Source organism: Strongyloides ratti (assembly GCF_001040885.1).
Source record: "Strongyloides ratti genome assembly S_ratti_ED321, chromosome : 2".
Lineage (NCBI taxonomy): Eukaryota > Metazoa > Nematoda > Chromadorea > Rhabditida > Strongyloididae > Strongyloides > Strongyloides ratti.
The window spans coordinates 13902335-13921575 of NC_037308.1; the positions used below are offsets into that span (position 1 = coordinate 13902335).

A 19241-nucleotide genomic window follows, 5' to 3' on the forward strand; every position below is an offset into this window, starting at 1 on the left:
ATTTTTTTATTATTTTAAAAAATTTTATTCCATAAGTATTATTTTAATAACATCGTTTTCATTAATTTTATATAAAAAATCATTTAAACTTTGATTAAATAACTTCTTTTCTACACTTATTATTTCATCATTAAATTGAATATTGATAGATTTAATTGAAAGTTTAGAGAAAGACATTTTTTTAGAAGCTCCTTGTATTATAGTTTTAAAAGTTAATGATAAAGGAACTGTAATTATATATGAGGTAGAATTTTTAACTATCTCTACTTTTATTGAACCTAATTTCATCTTTGTAAAGTCCCTGTCTTTGCTTGTTGATGAAACAATGTCAGTATAAATTTTTTTGAGACGTTCTATATCTTCTACATGATCAGGATCACTTTCTGGTACATCTCTCAAAAAAATTACCTCTGCTTTATTTCTTTCTGTTCCAGTAATAGTATGTTTATTTATAATTTTAATATTAGGACATTTAGCTATCACAAAATCTAGTACATCATCACCATCATTGTATTTTGGTAATCTAGATAATTCAATTTCTAGAAACTCTAATTTTGGTATTTTTTTAATATTATTAACAAATTTCCAACTATCAATATTATTATATTTAAGAAACATTGACTTCAATGAAGGAAAATATTTGTAAATATCATTCGGAATATCATTCACCTGACAACGTATCAAAGATATTTCTTCTAATTTTGGAAGTTTTAATAAACCTTCCTTTAAATTAGATAGATCATTAATGACACACTCATCTAAGATAAGTTTTTTTAAAGAGTCAAAATTTTTTTCAGTTGAAGGGCAAAAAGTATTTATAGGATTTACAGCAACTATAAGTTCAGTAAGATTTTCAAAAACTAATGGTATAGCATTAATACAATTTTGGTTTAAAGAACAATTACCAACTGAAAATACATGAATATTTTTAACAATTTTTCTGTAATTTTCAATTTTATCAGATAATAATTGATTAGAAAGATCATCTAAAATATTTCCAAAAACGCTCAACTCCTCAAGTTTTGGAAATACTTTTAAAATATTAAATAAATCATTCCATTTCGTTAACAAGCATTGTTTTATAAATAATGTTTTACATCTATGAAAATATTTATCTGAAGAAATGTCACTCTCATTAATAAACCCAACAGGAACTTTTTCAAGACTGATTCTTTCAAGACTATAAATGTCATATAGTGCCTCAGTAACATCTTTATCGACTAATATTTCAACTTCTTTTCCTTTCATTCTTTTTATTAATTTTTTATTATCATTAATTGTAGGGGTATATTTATTTTTTATTGCTGATATCAAATCACAGGGATGCTCTACATCTTTAGGCCATACAAAAACACCTGATTTTGATTTTCTAAAAAAATAACAAAATTAAATGAAATAATTAAAAACATACTGTGTTTGAAAATAACGTTTTCCCTCAAATTCACCATTATGTTTCCCAATATTTTCATCCAATTCAATTCCATACCTAATTCCGTCTCTATTTTCTAATTTTCCAACAAATCTTATTGTTCCAAGTCTTTCTTCATGTAACAAAACACGACTTCCAATTGGAGCCAAATATTGAAAGTCATCATTTTTCTCCATATTAAAATATAAAAAATATTAATTATGAATAAACTTTGTCTGTTACAAATTGGAGAAGTGTCTTAACTTAACAGTTTCCTTACCGCCAATAAATTGTTTTCATTTTAACGACTGAAAAATTTTATCATGGCAGAAATTACAGAAATATCTAAATATACTTTAGATGGTAAATTTATTATCTTTTTAATGCTAACTAGTATTTCAGTAATTTCGGATACTGCTACAAACATCGGTTTGTCTTTTACAGAAAGTCAGATAAAAGCCATTGTTTTTGCAATTAATAGTGGGCACTCCGCAAAAAAATTAATATCTGTTTTAACACTTGGAATGTCAGATGAAACAAATAATACATCAATACCATTTAATGAAAATAAATGAAATTTTATTAGTTAAATAAATAATTTTAACAAAAACGTTCTTTAAATTTAACATGAACCTTGAAGATAGTACCATGTCCTGGAATGATCCAATCTGTACTACATATAATTTTTTTTCTGAAATATTCTTGAACTTCAATGTTACTAGAAAACGGTTTCCACAAACTAGGATTGAAGATGTCATACTCATTAATAAAATGATCACCCGTAATAGAAACTATTCCTTTGAAATTTTTACACCTTTTAACGACGACATAATTATTCTCTCCATATCCTTTGGTTATCTTAACATTTGGTGTAATAAAATAGTCATTATTTTTAATATTCATCATTGTAAAAGTACCTTTTTTTTGATCAAACATAAAATCATTTTGGAATACAATGGCATTTCCAAATTCGTTCAAATTTCCTATATGATCTATATGAGAGCTTGTTATTATAACATAATGAATATCACTAGGAGACAGGAGTAATTCATTTAACTTCCTTAATATCTCAATTCTCATAGATTTCCTTCCTGAAGCGTCAATTGAAAACAGTCCTGTATCTACAAGAATGTTTTTTCCCATATCCTGAATTAATGTTATTGTTGAAGACATATTGATATTCTTTTTGTTAGAACTGTTTGTATCTGCAAATATATTAAGATATCCTGGTTGAAGAATTCTAACATTTGCTGAAGGAATTTTTTCCAAATTTAACTTTTGTAGAATAATTGAATCAGATTTTAACACAAAATCCTTGTTTATAGTTGAATTGGGACTATCATTTACTTCAATTCCCCTAGAAACATTTGAAGCTTTCTTTCTTAATTCATCTAACCATTTATTAAATTCTTCTTTGAATTGTTTCAATTTTTCTTTAGAAGCCTTTTCACCATGTAATTTTTTATTAACTTGATGTGTTGTAGTAGAAATTGTTGTTGTTGTAGTAGATGTCAATGTCGTTGTCGAAAATATTTGGTTTGTTGTTGCTTTTAAAGAAGGACGATCAGTGACAAAAAGAGTCTCTGTTTGTAAATTATTTTTTATATACTCCCTAAAATTAGCATTTGATATATATTTTTCAACATATTTTGTAAGTTCCACTACTTCTTCATCAGTTAAATCATCATTAGTTTGTAAATTTTCTTGAGAACTTTTCTTCTCAACAATCGAATGAGGCATAATCAAAGTTTTTAAAGGTGCAGAAGAATTCAAAAAATTTGGTTTTTTAAAAAAGATTTTATTTGAACCAGATAAATTTAACAAACTTGATTCAATCTTCTTAGGTGCAACTTCATTATTTGGTAATATAATATTTGGTCTAATTGTTTTTGAAGGTCCTACAGTAATCTAGAAAAAAATAATAACATAAAAAACGGTGTAAATACCTTTTGTTCTGTCAAATCAATCATGCCATTTAATTCATCATCGCCTGAATTTTTATTAATTACACCATATTGATTTCTGTTATCTAATTTAACATCTTCAAAAATATCATCTACTTCGGAAGATACTAGCGAAGTCATAGATATTTTAGAGATAGAACCATGGCCTCTTCCTCTAATAAATTGTTTATCATCACCCTCAGAATTGATAGTTTTTAGAAGTATAGCAAGCGAAAGAAACAAGAATAATTTTGTCATAAAAACATTCCATAAAAATTGATACATTTAAGATAGATATTGCAGAGATGATAGAGGAATTGATTATTATATTGTAAGGTTGTTAATATGAAAGAACTTAACATATTTTCATTCATTAAGATTACCCTTTTTCATGACATTATTATAAATACGAAATAACATTATTCCTCTTGACCGTGATCTTATTTCATTACTATTTTTAATTTGATATTTATATTAAAATATAATTACGATAAAGTTGTTCAGTAAAAAAAATTTAATTAACATTATTTATTTTAATTAACCAGCAACTCTTTTTCTTTATAACTATAAATTAGTACAAAATATCTTATCTGGATCATCTTATCATTGTAAACAGAAAGTTTAATTTTATAAAAAAAAACAATCTTCTTATTTAATGTTATAACAAGAATAAGTACAATAAACACGTAATTCAAGAAAAAGTGAAATGCGCACAAATAAGGAGATGATCAACAGACAAAGGTATAAACATTATACAAATTATTAACCGCCAAAAATAAACTGCATTGTTATTAAGACCTTTTACTATTCGACCATCTATTTCTAGGCTATTACCGTTTATCCTTAATTTTTTTTCTTATCATTATTTGCACTTTAAATATTGATAGCGGGAAACTTATGGATACAATAGTTTATTACAATTTTTTTTTTAATTTGACCATATCTTTAATCATGAAAATTATATCTTATTTTATAATGTTAGAAGTTTAAAGATTATTTTTATTAACTTATAATACATTAACATCTTTCTGTTTCTTCTATTGGCTCTCGCCTAGGATCGTATCTTGTTTGGAAATATTTTGTTACCTGCCTTTAACCACAAATTTATGGTTATCTACATAATAATTTTTAACCTTTCATATCAGTAGACATTTTTTATCACTATTTTTCTAATGACATATTTGTAGCTTTTTTTAGTATAAATATTCTTTATCAGTCTGATTATTGTACTTTTTATATTTAGTTATGCCTGTCACAACCAGAGCTTCGTCAGCTACTCCATCTAGTAAAGAACAACTAGGTACTCAGTCTAAAATATCAGGTTTTTTTTATGTAAGTTCTTGTTGTTATGTCATATGTATTTTCCCTTGTAGGCTCAAAAGAAAACGCGTGGTAATCAAAAGAAGATTCATGATGCTTCTCAATCTCCAATGAATTCTGGTATTTCTGATTTAAAGAGATCTTCTACTCCTGAACCATCATATTCACCTGTCAAAAAACCTACACCGGAGAAAGTCGAAAAGGTTATTAGTATAAATGACAAACCAAAAAGTATTCGTCGACGTATTAATTTTGACTTTTACAGTTCAGACAAAATTGATTTACCTAAAATTTCTGAAGAAAAATTTGAATTGATAGTGGAAGAAAAAAAACTTAGTGAATTAATAGAAACAGGTGAAAAAAAAATTATCTCTGATGAAGAACATGTTAAAAGTAAGATAGATTTACCACCAAATAATGAGAGTGAACCAGGTCCATCATCAAAGAAACAAGTACACGGAGAAAAGATTTTATTGAAAGGAGTATCTTCCACTGAGAAAATTAAAGAGATTACTCAATTGATGAAAACAAATTGTAAGTTTTTTTTGGGGAACATTTTTGTTATCAAATTTAAGATAGAGGATTTATCTGTCTATTTCTTTATCATTAACTTTTTATCGTATTTTTTTATAGCGACTGTTAAAACAAAATTAAAAAAAAATGTTAAAAATCTACAGGAGTATCATGAATTATTAGCTAAAAAAGGTAGTATTAAAAAACTTGTTGAACAAGGGAATGCTATTAAAGCTGCTACAGTCATCGAAAAGAAAACATTAATATTGTCACCAAAGAAATGTGCTGTAGTAAAAAAAACAATTCCTTCTCTTGCTTCGTCATCAACTACATTTGTTGATAGACTTAATAATTTAAAGCCCAAGTCAGACAATAGTTTAGACTATCAAGTTGCTGATAGACCTTTGAATTCATTGTCATATGGTAAAACTGCTGGTTTAAATCAGGAAATTAAAGATGTCTCTGAGAAGGAACTTCCAGGACAATTAGGAAAATTACTTGAAATATTTGAATCAACAGACAGAATATTTGCCTTACAATCGTCTCATAACAAAAGAAGTGCTTTGGATGATATTATTGATGCTGTTAAGAAGAAGTTAAACAAGACCGTTTTAATAAAACATTACGCTCAAATATTGTATCTTTATAAACAATCATATAAAATTACTCTTGAAAAGCCTCACAATCCTCTTGGAATGTTTAAACATAAATCAAGCAAAGAAGAATATGTTATTGAACCTAATCTTGAAGACGATCTCACTGGATATTGGACTCCATCGACTCCTCCATGTATTAAATCTACCAAGATCGACTACACACCAACAAAATTGATATCTCCAGTAAAAGGAACTTCAAGAAGATCTCCATCTAAAAAATTACTTAGTACACCTGTCAAAAATCAAATAGAAGCTATTACTCAACCAAGATTAGAACCTTGGAGATTAATTTGTAGGCGAAAAATTCTCAAATATCTTTTATACAAATTTTTAATGAATAAGCATGATGAATTTTTAAAAACAAAAGGAATTGTTTTAACTTCTGAACATAAAAATAGATTAAAGAAATTTCATCCTGATTTTGTTGTTGAGGCTGCTGATGATGTACCTGAATTTGAATTACCAAAACCAGCTGTAATAAATGATGATGTAACAAAGAAAACTGTCAAGGACTATTTTGATTCTATAGAAACTTCACCAATAAAATTACCAGATAGTGTTTTGAAGACTGTAGAAATTTTAAAAAGTCCTGAGAAAAAAGCTTTATTGATGAATAAGAAAGGATCTGTACCGTTAACTCCAACTAAGTTTAAAGAACAAAAACAAGAGATTAAGTCTGGAAATAAGTTATCTCTTTTAGAAAGAATTAAATTAAAAGAAGAACATAAAAAGAGATTAGCAATGTTAAGGGATCCCGAAAATGAAGCAAGACAAGAGAAATTAGAAAAGTTGGAAAAAAGTTTTTTAAAACACGTTTCAGCTTATTATGGTATCAAAAGGTGTACTTCAGTTTCTATTGATGAGCTGACAGACAAACTTATTTATAGCATGAAAAGTATAAATAGAGGTAAGAAATATTTTTCTATAATTTATGTATTAATAAAATAATTTATTTTTAGATCAATGTATGGATTTAATAACTTTTGTCTGTGAAATAGCTCCTGATTATTTCACAATAAATGTCGTTAGAGGGAAAAAATATTTAAAAATGGCATCAACATCTTTAAATCAGTTAATGGATATTGTCAAAAAAGAAATGGACATATGTAGAAGTAAAAGTAAAAGTAATTTTTAATTTTTTTTTCTTTTTTCATTTTGTTGTAGTAATTTATCATAATAATAAATTTCGATTTTATTTTTTCCTAGTTTTATGGTAATTTGTTATAAGATTTAAGAGTAAGTTAATGATTAAGATATAATCTAATTAAAGTTTAATTATTTATTGTCATTAGTTATGCATATGGATGTATATTATCTTGTTAAAATCCTCTAGCGTCAATTTCAAATAATAGTTTAATATGTGTAATGGGTTACAACATAATTTGGTGCACTTATAACTTAAAAAAAAATTATTTGATTTTTAATTTATACCCTAAAAAAATATATTGAATGAAATATAAATATAAGTAATGTAAAATTATGTAATAATAATAATAAAAAACAACAAAAGAATAGGTTGTGAGTTTTAAGCATATTTAATTTGTAAAAATAGAAAATAAATATTACATTTCTTTTTCTTTAAATGAAACATATTAGTTCAATTTATCTTTTCTTACAAATTTATATATCTTAATTTGTAAAAATCTTCTTTCTAGTAATTTATTTTAAAATATTATTTAAAAAAAATTAACTTAGATATAAAAAAATGACAAATTATATAATCATTTTTTTTATTATTTTATAAGTGCGATGAGGCATTAAAGCTATATATTTTTTATTTTCCTCAAGCATTAAGATTTTTTCTCTATATTAACAAATTGTATTTTTAATTATTTTTAGTTTTAAAAACATTTATAATTTTTTTTAATATATACAAATAGTTGGTATCATAATTTTTCTTTGACTTATTTAGATACAAAAATTAAAGTGTATTATTTTTTTTTTATAAATTTATAATACAAAATTTTTATTTCCTATAAATACATTCACTTTTAACTTCTGATTATTTCAACGGATATCTAAAAAATTTTTTTAATTTCTTTGATTAAAAAATATGTATTTATTTCATAAAATAAATGTCTTTTGAAAAATTTTAACATTTAAAAGTTTTTTCCTATTATATAATGTTTTTTTATTAAGTAATAAACAATTTTTGAATATTTTATAAATAATTACTGTAAAAGGAAGTTTTTTTTATATTATTCTTTTTTTTTATATTTTATACATGATTTCTAAAAAATAACTTTTTTTTTTCATAAAGATTAAAACATTTAAAATACTTTTTTTTACAATTAATTTTTTTACTTAATATGTTAACAAAATGTATAATTTTTATTTCATTCATCTGATAATTATTAAGTAATGCTTTACTAAATAATGTCAGATGTATTTAATAAAAAAAATTTTTTTTTTATAAAATTCTTAGTAAATTCAATGTTGATCTTATATGCCACATATAAACATTATTTTGTTGACTTCTATTTATTTATAATATATTTTAATATTAAATGAAATAACTATCATTTTATAATATTGTTTATCATGCTATTATAAAACTTTTTAAGATAATAATTAAAAAAATACTACTCTGCTAATTGGTTTTTTTTTTTAATTATAATAACTATTTTATGATTATTATCTTAGATATAAAATAATTTTATGTAAAATTATTAACTTATTTATAATAAAATGAAGCATAAAATACATGGATAAGCTATTTATTATTTTTAATAATTTTGCTTTTTTATATTTAATAAGGAAGAAATATATAATACCAAAGTCAAAATTTTTAAAAGAAGTTTAATGAAATATGCTATTAATTATCTAATATCTGTTTCTTTTTTGTTATTCACATACTTTTTGCAAATGTTTTATATTTGTGTTTATTAATTGAAAATTTTAAAAATGTTAATTAAAGGCAATTAAAAAAATAAACAATACTTGAAAAAAGATTTTGTCAAATGGTTGTTTTAAAGATTATTAAAAATTAAAATTAAATTTTTAATAGTTTTAAAATTTTGTTAAAAGAGAATATATTGTATACTCAGTTACAAGTATTTCTTCTTCACACTTCATTTCAATAGAACAATCATGAGAGTTTAGTTTAAGAAAGAAAGATGATAATGTTAGGTGGTAGAGTATTATAATATAATAGTAAAGAAGAAAAATTTTTTGATGTGTGAAATCATTATATATTTGTCAATTTATTTATTATTAATATATCTATAACAAAATAATCTCTTATTATAAAAAAAAAATTAATTGTTTTTTTATTGAAATGATCATAATAAGCATTTCTCATGGTATTTTTATTATTATTTTTTTTTATATTAAAAACTATTATTTTTTTTTAACATTTAATACCTAAGCAATGAATCAGATTTAAGAATAATAAAAAAAATGCAATATTTAAAGATAAGCTATTAGATATTAACTTTCTTTAAATTTATTATACATTATTCTATTAGGAATTACAATTTTTGATATTTATTATTTAATATTTTAAAGTAACTCTTTGATAATTTTTACATTTATATTCTACTAATGTGTAAAAAGTAAAATAACATTTTTTAATATAATACACCAACAACTTTTGAATTTTCAAAATACCAAATTTTTTTTTATTAAAACAGATAGATTATTTTTATTTTTTAAAATTTTTGCTAAAAATATATTGTTTTATATTCTGATACCATCATATATTTTTTTAATATTAAGGTTAAACTAAATTTTTGTATATTTTTTTTTATTTATTTTTAATAATATATATATATATTTTATAAATAATTATAAAAAACATAAGCATTAAGATTATTATTAATGATAACTTGGTTTTATTAAAAAAGTTTTCTTTAATATACATCTACTTATAATTTATGTTTTTTTTAGTAGAACTTTTTGAGATTTAATTATTGTAAAAAGTATGTTTTGTCTGAAACCTAGACAATAACATATAATAAAATTTGTTTAAAGTTTTATTTTTTATATTTTATTATAAATAAGATTTGATAAAAAAAATTGAATGAAAATAAATAGACATTTTATTTTACTTTTTGTAACAGCTTCTTCTTTTTTTTTATAATAAATAATACTTTTTTTTAGTGAACTTTGTTTTCTCAATATCAAGTAAACATAAAATTTTGTACAATAATATTCATTTTAGAACCTTTATTAACATTTCTTTTAAGTAGAAAAACTTATAAAAACTAGTTAATTTATTATACATATATTGTTAACATTTTATCATTTATATCCTTATTTGTAACTATCAATTTAAATGTTATTTTATGCATAAATACTTTCTTTTTTTTTATTTTCTATAAGAAGAAAAACACTACAAATGTCAATGAATTTAAAATATTGTTAAAATTTTTAGTAATTGTTATTAGGTAAAAAAACTTTTGTAAACTATTTATAGTTTTTTTTGTATCTTGATTATTATATTTACCTTTGACAAGGATAAATATCAATGTATATATAATGAATTTAAACTTCTTTTTTTTCTTTGTTTATAAGAGATATTAAATTACTTGAAATTGTTAAAGTTAAACATTTTTTTTTCTTAGTAGTAAACTAATGAACAATTTTATAAAAATGTTGGTATAATTTTTGAAATTTGATACATTTTAATAAAGTTTTTAAAATTTTTTATTTATTATTCTATGGTATTTAAAAAAAAGCAAAATTTTAGAAAATGAGGAAAGAAAAAATAATTTTTTTTAATAGTTTTAAGCTGTATATTAAATAGTCATAACATTGTTCAATATATATATTGTTCTATTAATTTATTATATCATTAATCTTTAAATATATTGTTTCTTTTAATAATATTACAAAAATATATTAATTTTTTTTTATTTCTATATCTTTATTATTTTGTTATTTGGTCAGAATTTAATTGATAATCACCATATAAGTATATTGTTTTAATAACAATAGATAAGTACAAAAAATTAATACATAAAATTGTATTCAATACACATTATTGTAATAGTACTTTATTTTCATTATTTTTTGATTAAAATTTGTTTCTTCACTACTATATATGACATTTTTCATATAAATAAATATATCTTTTTCAAAAATTTAATTCATTCCTTATTAAATCTAACATTCATTTTCATCAACCAAATATTTCTACTATTTTTAAGAGTTAATTACAATCAAGACAAACAAATATATTGTCATTTCTTATATCAACTAAAAATATATTCATTTGACGTAAACATTTACTAAACTTTTGTACTTTTTAACTATTATTTTAATACCTTTCAAAATAAATGTATCCTTTTTTTAATCTTTGTTAACAGAAAAACATATCAAATAAATGTATTTCTGCCTCATTTAATCAATCTAAATAAAAAAAAAAATTTTATTCCAATATGAACAAAAATAGAATAAAAAAAAAGAAGTTTTTGTCAACACATTTTAACATTTTCTTTAAAAATTATTATTAAATTATACTTTTTGTGACAAAGATATTTATAACATAAAAAAAAGTTGATAATATATTTTTATTTCTTTTTGATATCAACTTTTTATATAATTCTATAAAAATAATCTTTTTGATTCATTAAAAATCATTTTTATCAAAATTTCTTTTGAATAATCTATTTATGTAAATATGATATTTAGAAAAACTAATTATTTTTTTTTTATAGTATTTATTTTAAAAAGATAAAATATTATTATATACAAATATTTCCAGATGTGTTCCCGTATGCCAGATGTCAAATTACTGGTAAGGAGTCAACAATTTATGAATGACTTCAGGTTAGCTGGAATGGATGGACATTATGTTATTAATAGTACAGGTCATAATGTATCTGCTTACTCACTTGGTATAGAGGAACTAGAAAAATATTGTTATGATGAGAAGGTTGCTAATTTTGCTCATTTACTTAAAATTGCTGCTAATACACTTGGTTCTAGTCAAAATTGTATTGAGAATGTTGATCAAGAATTATCTAAATCTACAATATTTTATATACAAATAACTTTATCTTTTATTTTTTTAGCCGTATGTATTATTGGATCAATTGGTAATCTTTTAACTGTTCTAGTTATCAATAAAACTAAATCACTTCATAATCAAACAAATTATTTTTTAGCAAGTTTGGCTTGTTCTGACTTTTTACTTATTCTTGTTGGAGTACCATTTGATTTAATAAGTATATGGCATCCAAGAAGACATTTAAATATTAGTTATTATTGTGAAATAACAAGTACCTCAATATCATTATTTACATTTGCTAGTATATTAGTTATTGTCTCATTAACAGTAGAAAGATTTCTCGCAATATGTTATCCATTTAGTTTAAGGTCTATATTTGATAAAAGAATGGCATTAAATGTTATATATGGTACATGGATTATTGCTTTAATACCTTCTATTTATATTGGAATGCAATTTAAAATAGTTAGTAAAGATTTTTGTGGTTTTAATAGAGAAATTGAATTTTTTACAGACTATAATGTACAAAGGTTAGAAAATGAGACAAATACTACATTACATGATGATGGAATTTCAAAGTATAGAGAAAATATATTTGGAACTTGTGATTTTGTAAGAAATGATAATAGTATTATTAATAAATATACATTTGAAATAATGCTAGTTGTAACATTTGTTATTCCAGTTCTTTTTATTGTTTATTGTTATGTACGAATCCTTCAAACACTCTCTAACATTTCATCATATCACGTTCCAATTTCAGCTAAAACAAGTATTATTAGTAATGGAAATTTCAATGAATCCAATGGTCCTAAATTTAATCAATCTAATCAAGTGGTTAGTAACAAAAATTTAGACCAAATACCAATAAATAATGGAAGAAAAAATATTGTAAGTACTTGTTTTATAAAATCATATTCAAATAGACATAAGATGACTCAAAAAGATTCAACAGTAACAGTTTCTACTCAATTATTAACTATACACTCTGGAACAGATAGAATCCTTTCTAATCAACGTGCACAAAAAGTTGTCATGAAAATGCTTATAACAGTAACTGCCGTTTTTTTCTTATGTTATCTTCCTTATCATATAGAACGATTAATTGTTATTCATGGAAAAGATTTTTGTGATAATAGTATTTGGTGTCGTTTATTATATCCAATAACAGGACTCCTTCAATATGTCAGTGCCATGCTAAATCCATTCATCTATAACTTGATGAGTGTTAGATTTAGAAATGGTTTCAGAACAATTGTCAGAAATATATTTGGTCGTGTTAAAGGAAAACAATTTAAAAAAAAAAGTTGTACTGGGGATGAATTAAAAGGTCAGAAACGGAAAAAACTCGATATTTAATCAATAGTAAAAAGCCTTAAATTATTTTCCAATAAAAAAAATTAAGAATCTCTATATACTATGTATATTTATATTAAATTTCTTTTTAAGTTAAAATACCTTTTTAAAATGTTTGTAGAAAATTTTTAAATTTTTTTTTACTATACTTAAAAAATAATGTTTTGAAGTGATAACAGAAAAGAAAAAAAAACCGAATATTTAAGTTAATAATTCTACTACAACCTCCAAAATAACAAAAATTAAGTTTAGAGATAAAAAAAAATAAAAAAAAAACCATTAAACTTTTACTTGTAAATTTCTGTAGAATGATAACAGTTATCCTAATGTCCCAGAAAAGTGGTACTAAAAAAAGAATGTATATCAATAAAACCGATGTCTATTTAATATATCTAAGCCTTATTAGCTAAATTCTTCAATTCTTTGATACAATCTTCAAGATATGCATCTTTAATACCTCCCTCATTCTTTTGAATGGCTTCAGTAACTCCTCCAGTAATATATTTGATAAGACAATCTTTTTCGAATTTTTGTTTGGTCTCTTCAGATTCAACCAAATAGTCAATTCTTCTTTTAATTTCATTACTAACATTTTTAACATTCTTTCTATAAGTTGCTTCTAATTGAAGTTCTAAGTTATCTTTCATAACTTTTGGGAAAGCTTCCTTAACTGCAGTAAGAGATTCTGTCTCAGCAGCTGCCATTTTTCTGAATTCTACAGCATTCTTAAGGTCTTCTTTGATAAGTCCCTTAAAATAGTTCATTCTTTCTTGATATCCTTCATAAAGCCATTTGTCAAGCTTATATCCAACACTTCTTGAAAGAATGAGATAAAATGCAATCCATCCTCCAAGTGAATATGCTTGTTCCTCACATACAAAGATTTCTTTGTTAACAAGAAAAGCAGCCAAACCTCCAAAGAAAAGGTATGGACCAGAAGTTCCAGTTATACTTTGGAATGGAGTAAACCAAGAGTTTGGCATAACTAAAAAGCGAGTTTTTGGTGGATACATTGGTCTAGCTGGATATGGGTAGTTAACGAGGTCTCTGTCTGGATGTTCTTTAAAGTCTTTTGGCATTTCTGGAAGAGGCTTTGGAGCAAACCATTCCTTATCACAATCATCAAACATACATTTTGGACGTTGACTTTCTCCTTTGAGTGGAATTCCTGAAAAAAAATAATTATTCATTTTAATAATTTTCATTTATATTAATATCAAAAATTGATTTAAAAAAAGAATAAACATACCTTTGAATCGAAGAACAATTTTTTGGAAGAAATTTGGGTTATCAAGCTCTTCTGGCTTAACACTATCTTACAAAGAAAAAAAAATAACTGTGAAAAAAATGAGTTGGGCACTTACCTGTCGATATCGTTGCAGAATGAGCAGATCTTAAGGAAAGGAAAAGAGAACCACGAGTTGACTGAGCCAGACGACTAAGAGACATTTTTGGACTATAAAAATTTATTAACATTAATTCACAATTAAAATAAAGTAATATGTATACTATCAAAAAATACGCGATCAGGGGAAGAGTAATGTGTTAGATATTATATTGAATGGTCCAGTGATTGGAAATTTATTGGAATAGTAACAACTTATTTTTTTTAAATAAAAATCACCTTAATCATTTAAAAAAAGTAAGAAATTATAAAAAGTCCTTAAAAACAAAAACAATTGTAAATACGTGGTCCAAAGAACACAACAAAAATTAAGACTCATTCCTTACAGTAAAGTGTTTGGGTGACACTTCATCAACAGGAATTCCCTTTAAGAAAAATTTATAAGTTGGGTATTTAGACGACTAATTGATAATTACAAAGATTATTTTTAACACTGTTATAAATAATTTCTTTTTATCTTTTGTTATTTTTGAATTATAAATTTATGAATTTTTAAAAGACAACTCACATTGTTTACAAAATACGCTTTATTAAATTTGTGACAAAAAAAAATTTTTTTACTAGCATATTGTCTTTGAGTAATTATAATGATTAAATAAATGTAATTATCAAAACTGAAATAAAAAATTAATAATGTTTACTTCAACCAACATTTTAAATAGTTTAATTATTAATTAAAATGCATTTACGTGAAACTAAAATTAGAATGTGTTTTTTATTTCAATATTTTCTGAAATAAGAATAGTTTATTAATAAAGCAAAACAAAATGTTTTAAACTTGAAAATAATTACTTATTTTTTTAATTAGTAAAATTAGAAATTATTCTATTTTTGAAAACTATTTTGGCATGTAATACTTGGCATTAAAGTGAACTGAATTCTAATTAATATACACAAAATATTATCTGGTACTGCAGAATAATTAAAAAAAGTCAATTTTTGATTAATTTTTGACAGAAACTTGTTAAAAATAAATGAAGATAAAAAGCTTCAATTTTAAAAATTATATAAAATACATATTTTAGTGAATTTTGGTGTTTTAAGAAATTAATTTTATTTATACGTTTTTTTTTCAAAACCAAGTCTCATGAATTAGTAAAACAATGTTTTTCGTTTCTGTATTTGGATAAATAATAAATTTTATGTTTTGGCACATACTTCAAAAGATTACATCATTTTGTGCGCAAAATAAATCTAATCACAGATTGGTTAGATGTCAATAAATTTTAATTTAACTCTTGGCTCTTACAATATATTTTATGATTCAACAGTGAAGTAATGAAAAATTAATATTATTATAATTATTTAGTGCAATAATTAACTTTTTCAAGTTATTCTTAATTTATGTTTAAAGTATTTTTATAGATAAACCAAGAAGTTATTATATGACTTCTCATTACTCAAAATAATTTTTTTTTTAAATATATATTAAATTTAATGTAGATAATATGACATTTAATGTCAAGTTTTCACAAAATCTAATAATGTTAAATAGTATTTTTAAAGTAATTGTGTCACTTTTAGTAGCCATTTTATGCCTCATGTAATTTATAATTCCAAATTTTTTTTTTTATAAAACATTTATGTATTTTTTCTTTAAATACTTATAAAAAATCTAATTAAATAAATGATATATTTTGATTTTTTTTAAAATATTTATAAAGTATACATTACTGATATTGTTTCTCAATATTATAATAGTTTATTTTTTTTTATCTTTGAATTTTACTTTTTTTTTATCTATAAATTTTCCACTATCAAAAATCATGAGACGAACAAAAAAAAAAACTCTCATGAGAAAATAATAAATTATCATAATGTTGAATTTTAAAAGAAATATATTTAAATTTGAATTTTTAAAAAAAAATCTATTAAAAACTTTTTACAAAAGTCAATGTCATTTTGGATATCATTTATCAAAATTGGATGATAGCAATACATCATAATTCTATATATATAATATTTCTTTACATTTGATATACTATTTTTAGGACACAAATATTTTATTTAATAAATTAATTTTGTTGACCATAACATTTTCCTTGAAGCATTATTAAAGAATTCTTATTTAAAACATTCAAACTAGTTAATTATCATTCTTATTTTCTCTCAATGTAACTAATTTTAATATCATATTTTTCTCTTAATATAACTTTTCTTTTACATAAGCTTACTTCAGTTAATTTTATTCAACTTCAATTTTCTTTTTTCTTCTTGAAGGGTTCTATCATTTTCATTTTATTAAGAATAAAAATGTTTAAATAACTAAAGAGTTGTAGACTTTTTCCAGTAACTCCTACATGTTAAAAATTCATTTAAAATAATCCTTATTATTGTTGTGTAATAATAGAGTAATATATTTGTACCGTCTGATTAGTTTTTCTAGATACAAAGTAACATATGATAAATGTATGTAGTCTGGTCATGAGATATTTTAGAAATGATAGATTAATACGGAGTCTACTATGGCATCTTATAACTACATAAAGGAAAATGATTATTATATCATTTTATTTTTTTTTTAGTTTATTTTTAGTGTATTTTATTACAATTTTTGTAAAAAAAAAATGTTATTTTATTTGTTATAAACAGACTTTTAATACAACTATTTACGTAATAACATTTCATTATATTAATAATACGATATTGTACTTTAAAAACATTCTTTTTTTAGATGAAGCAAACAGTAAATTAGTTTAATAATTATACCACTTTTAAAAGTAAAAAATATTTTTATTTTTTTTAATAATGTTTCAACTACAGTAAAGTAATAATATATATAAATGTTTATACTGTTACTTTATCATTTAATTTTAAAAGCTTTATTTTTCATAGATAAAAAAATTATGATAATATCTCTAAACATTTATTATATATAATTTTTTATTTTGATTAAAATTCGTGCAATTTGGAGTATAAATAATTTTTACCTATTTCATTTATATTGCTTTTACTGCTTTACTATTAAAAAAAAACAAATGTGGTTGTTATATAATTCAAGTACAAAATTGCATTTTTCATGTATAATATTACACGAAAGCATATATCACTTAATAAAATGTCAATATATCTTTAAACAACAATTTTTAATTAAATTTATATTTCATAACATACCTTTAAAAATTATTAAGTAAATTATGGTTATTTTAAATTGACTTTTAAAGTTATGCTGTTTGACTTTATATATATTTATTATATAAAAAAAAATATGTTAATATTGATGAAATTATTTTTGATTAACTATACTTTATAAAAGAATTATTTTTTCATTATAAAATTTGTTAAAGATAATTGTGACATTAAATAATATATTTTAATTTAATTTTTTTTTCTTTGTTAATGTTTTATCTTAATTGCATGTTTATCAATTGTATGAAAAACAATTTTATTGTAAAAAATCTCTTAATCTTTGTTTTTTCTAATTGAATACTGGGAACCTATTACTTATTTTAATTTTTTTTTCATGTTTCTTTTTTTTTATATATAATTTTATTATAAACTTTATTTTTAATATTTAAATTTTATTAATGTATCAACAATTTTTTATATTAAAATTAAATATGTATTTACTTTAATAGATGATTAAAGTATTGTTTAGAGTTAAGAAAAATGATGTTTTGTAATAAATAATGCTTTTATTTATCTTATTCAATGCCATATATATATTTTTAGATTAATTAGGAGTTTATTTTAAAAATATACAATTTTTTTTTTAAAATTTATATCATTTGGTACATTATTTTGTATATATTACTCAATTTTGAGAGACAACAATTCTTTTCTTATAATATCGCTTTTTCTCTTATAACATACTAGGAAATTGGATTGTTAATGAAGATTTTCAAATAGTAGATTTTAAAGATCATGCTATTAATGTATTTGATAATATCTTTATACATATAAATTATCATTTACAATAATATTTATATATATATGTATATAAATATTAAAATATAACTTATAAAGTAAATAATTTGTCTTTATTATCTCTCTCTCTTTTTTAAAAGTGAATAATGAAACAATAAAAATTTGTATTTATTGGAATATTTTATTTATCAGAATCATTCCCCGGAGTCTAAATTATTTTAATTTTATAAAACGTATTCCTAGGCATATTTAGATAAAAAAAAAATTCATTAAATATGCTTAAACTTTTAATCATACCGTTTGTTAAGTTCTTTTCCAAGAATGACGTCGAATGTATTCGAAACTTTTTATAGCTAATTTTTATCATTCTTATTTTAAAATTTTTGTTGTTAAATAAAAATTTAATTAGAAAAGGGTAGATATCAAAGTGGAAAAGAGAAGAATTTTAATTTCCATATCTTTTTTATAAAAAGATCCAGCATATGGGGTGTCAATGAAATGTGGTGTTTTATATATAAAAATATAAGTATAAAGGGACTTGTCCAGTATTTCTATATTAAGAGTAATACTCTTTTTTGAATAAATTCACTCTCATTTTTATTCTATAAATATAAAGTTGTTGTGTAATTTATCTTTATCTCATGTAATTAACTAAATTTATTAATAGGTGTCGTATTTTTTTTTTTCGTCTCCTCCCACTCATCATTCTTGTGCGTTTTGGACTTATTGTATATATTTATGTGTTACTATAACACTTGAAGTCTCAATTTTAATCAGTGGGTGTTACGAATAGTTAATAATTTTAATGGAAATGGTTATA

The 19241-nt window shown here is 22.2% G+C and overlaps 6 protein-coding genes across 6 annotated transcripts; 3 read left to right on the forward strand and 3 right to left on the reverse strand.

Moving 5' to 3' along the window:
• Nucleotides 1–24: 24 nt before the first annotated feature.
• On the reverse strand, nt 25–1605 carry SRAE_2000442900 (Tubulin-specific chaperone E; the record flags this gene model as incomplete). The annotated part of the gene is made up of 2 exons (XM_024643299.1): nt 25–1369; nt 1412–1605. 2 exons carry the CDS (start codon nt 1603–1605, stop codon nt 25–27), a joined length of 1539 nt encoding a protein of 512 aa, XP_024508982.1.
• A 126-nt stretch (nt 1606–1731) lies between these two features.
• Nucleotides 1732–1983, forward strand: SRAE_2000443000 (Hypothetical protein; the record flags this gene model as incomplete). Its single annotated transcript, XM_024643300.1, has 2 exons — nt 1732–1771; nt 1811–1983. The coding sequence occupies 2 exons, from the start codon at nt 1732–1734 to the stop codon at nt 1981–1983; spliced, it is 213 nt and encodes a 70-aa protein (XP_024508983.1).
• A 257-nt stretch (nt 1984–2240) lies between these two features.
• Nucleotides 2241–3609, reverse strand: SRAE_2000443100 (Beta-lactamase-like domain-containing protein; the record flags this gene model as incomplete). The annotated part of the gene is made up of 3 exons (XM_024643301.1): nt 2241–2266; nt 2326–3316; nt 3355–3609. 3 exons carry the CDS (start codon nt 3607–3609, stop codon nt 2241–2243), a joined length of 1272 nt encoding a protein of 423 aa, XP_024508984.1.
• Nucleotides 3610–4596: 987 nt separating this feature from the next.
• SRAE_2000443200 (CDT1 Geminin-binding domain-like-containing protein) lies at nt 4597–7057 on the forward strand (the record flags this gene model as incomplete). Its single annotated transcript, XM_024643302.1, has 6 exons — nt 4597–4683; nt 4725–5064; nt 5104–5205; nt 5305–6747; nt 6800–6964; nt 7005–7057. The coding sequence occupies 6 exons, from the start codon at nt 4597–4599 to the stop codon at nt 7055–7057; spliced, it is 2190 nt and encodes a 729-aa protein (XP_024508985.1).
• Nucleotides 7058–11547: 4490 nt separating this feature from the next.
• Nucleotides 11548–13152, forward strand: SRAE_2000443300 (Neuropeptides capa receptor; the record flags this gene model as incomplete). Its single annotated transcript, XM_024643303.1, has 2 exons — nt 11548–12684; nt 12727–13152. The coding sequence occupies 2 exons, from the start codon at nt 11548–11550 to the stop codon at nt 13150–13152; spliced, it is 1563 nt and encodes a 520-aa protein (XP_024508986.1).
• A 389-nt stretch (nt 13153–13541) lies between these two features.
• On the reverse strand, nt 13542–14598 carry SRAE_2000443400 (ATP synthase F(0) complex subunit B1, mitochondrial; the record flags this gene model as incomplete). The annotated part of the gene is made up of 3 exons (XM_024643304.1): nt 13542–14317; nt 14399–14464; nt 14514–14598. The coding sequence occupies 3 exons, from the start codon at nt 14596–14598 to the stop codon at nt 13542–13544; spliced, it is 927 nt and encodes a 308-aa protein (XP_024508987.1).
• Nucleotides 14599–19241: the final 4643 nt, after the last annotated feature.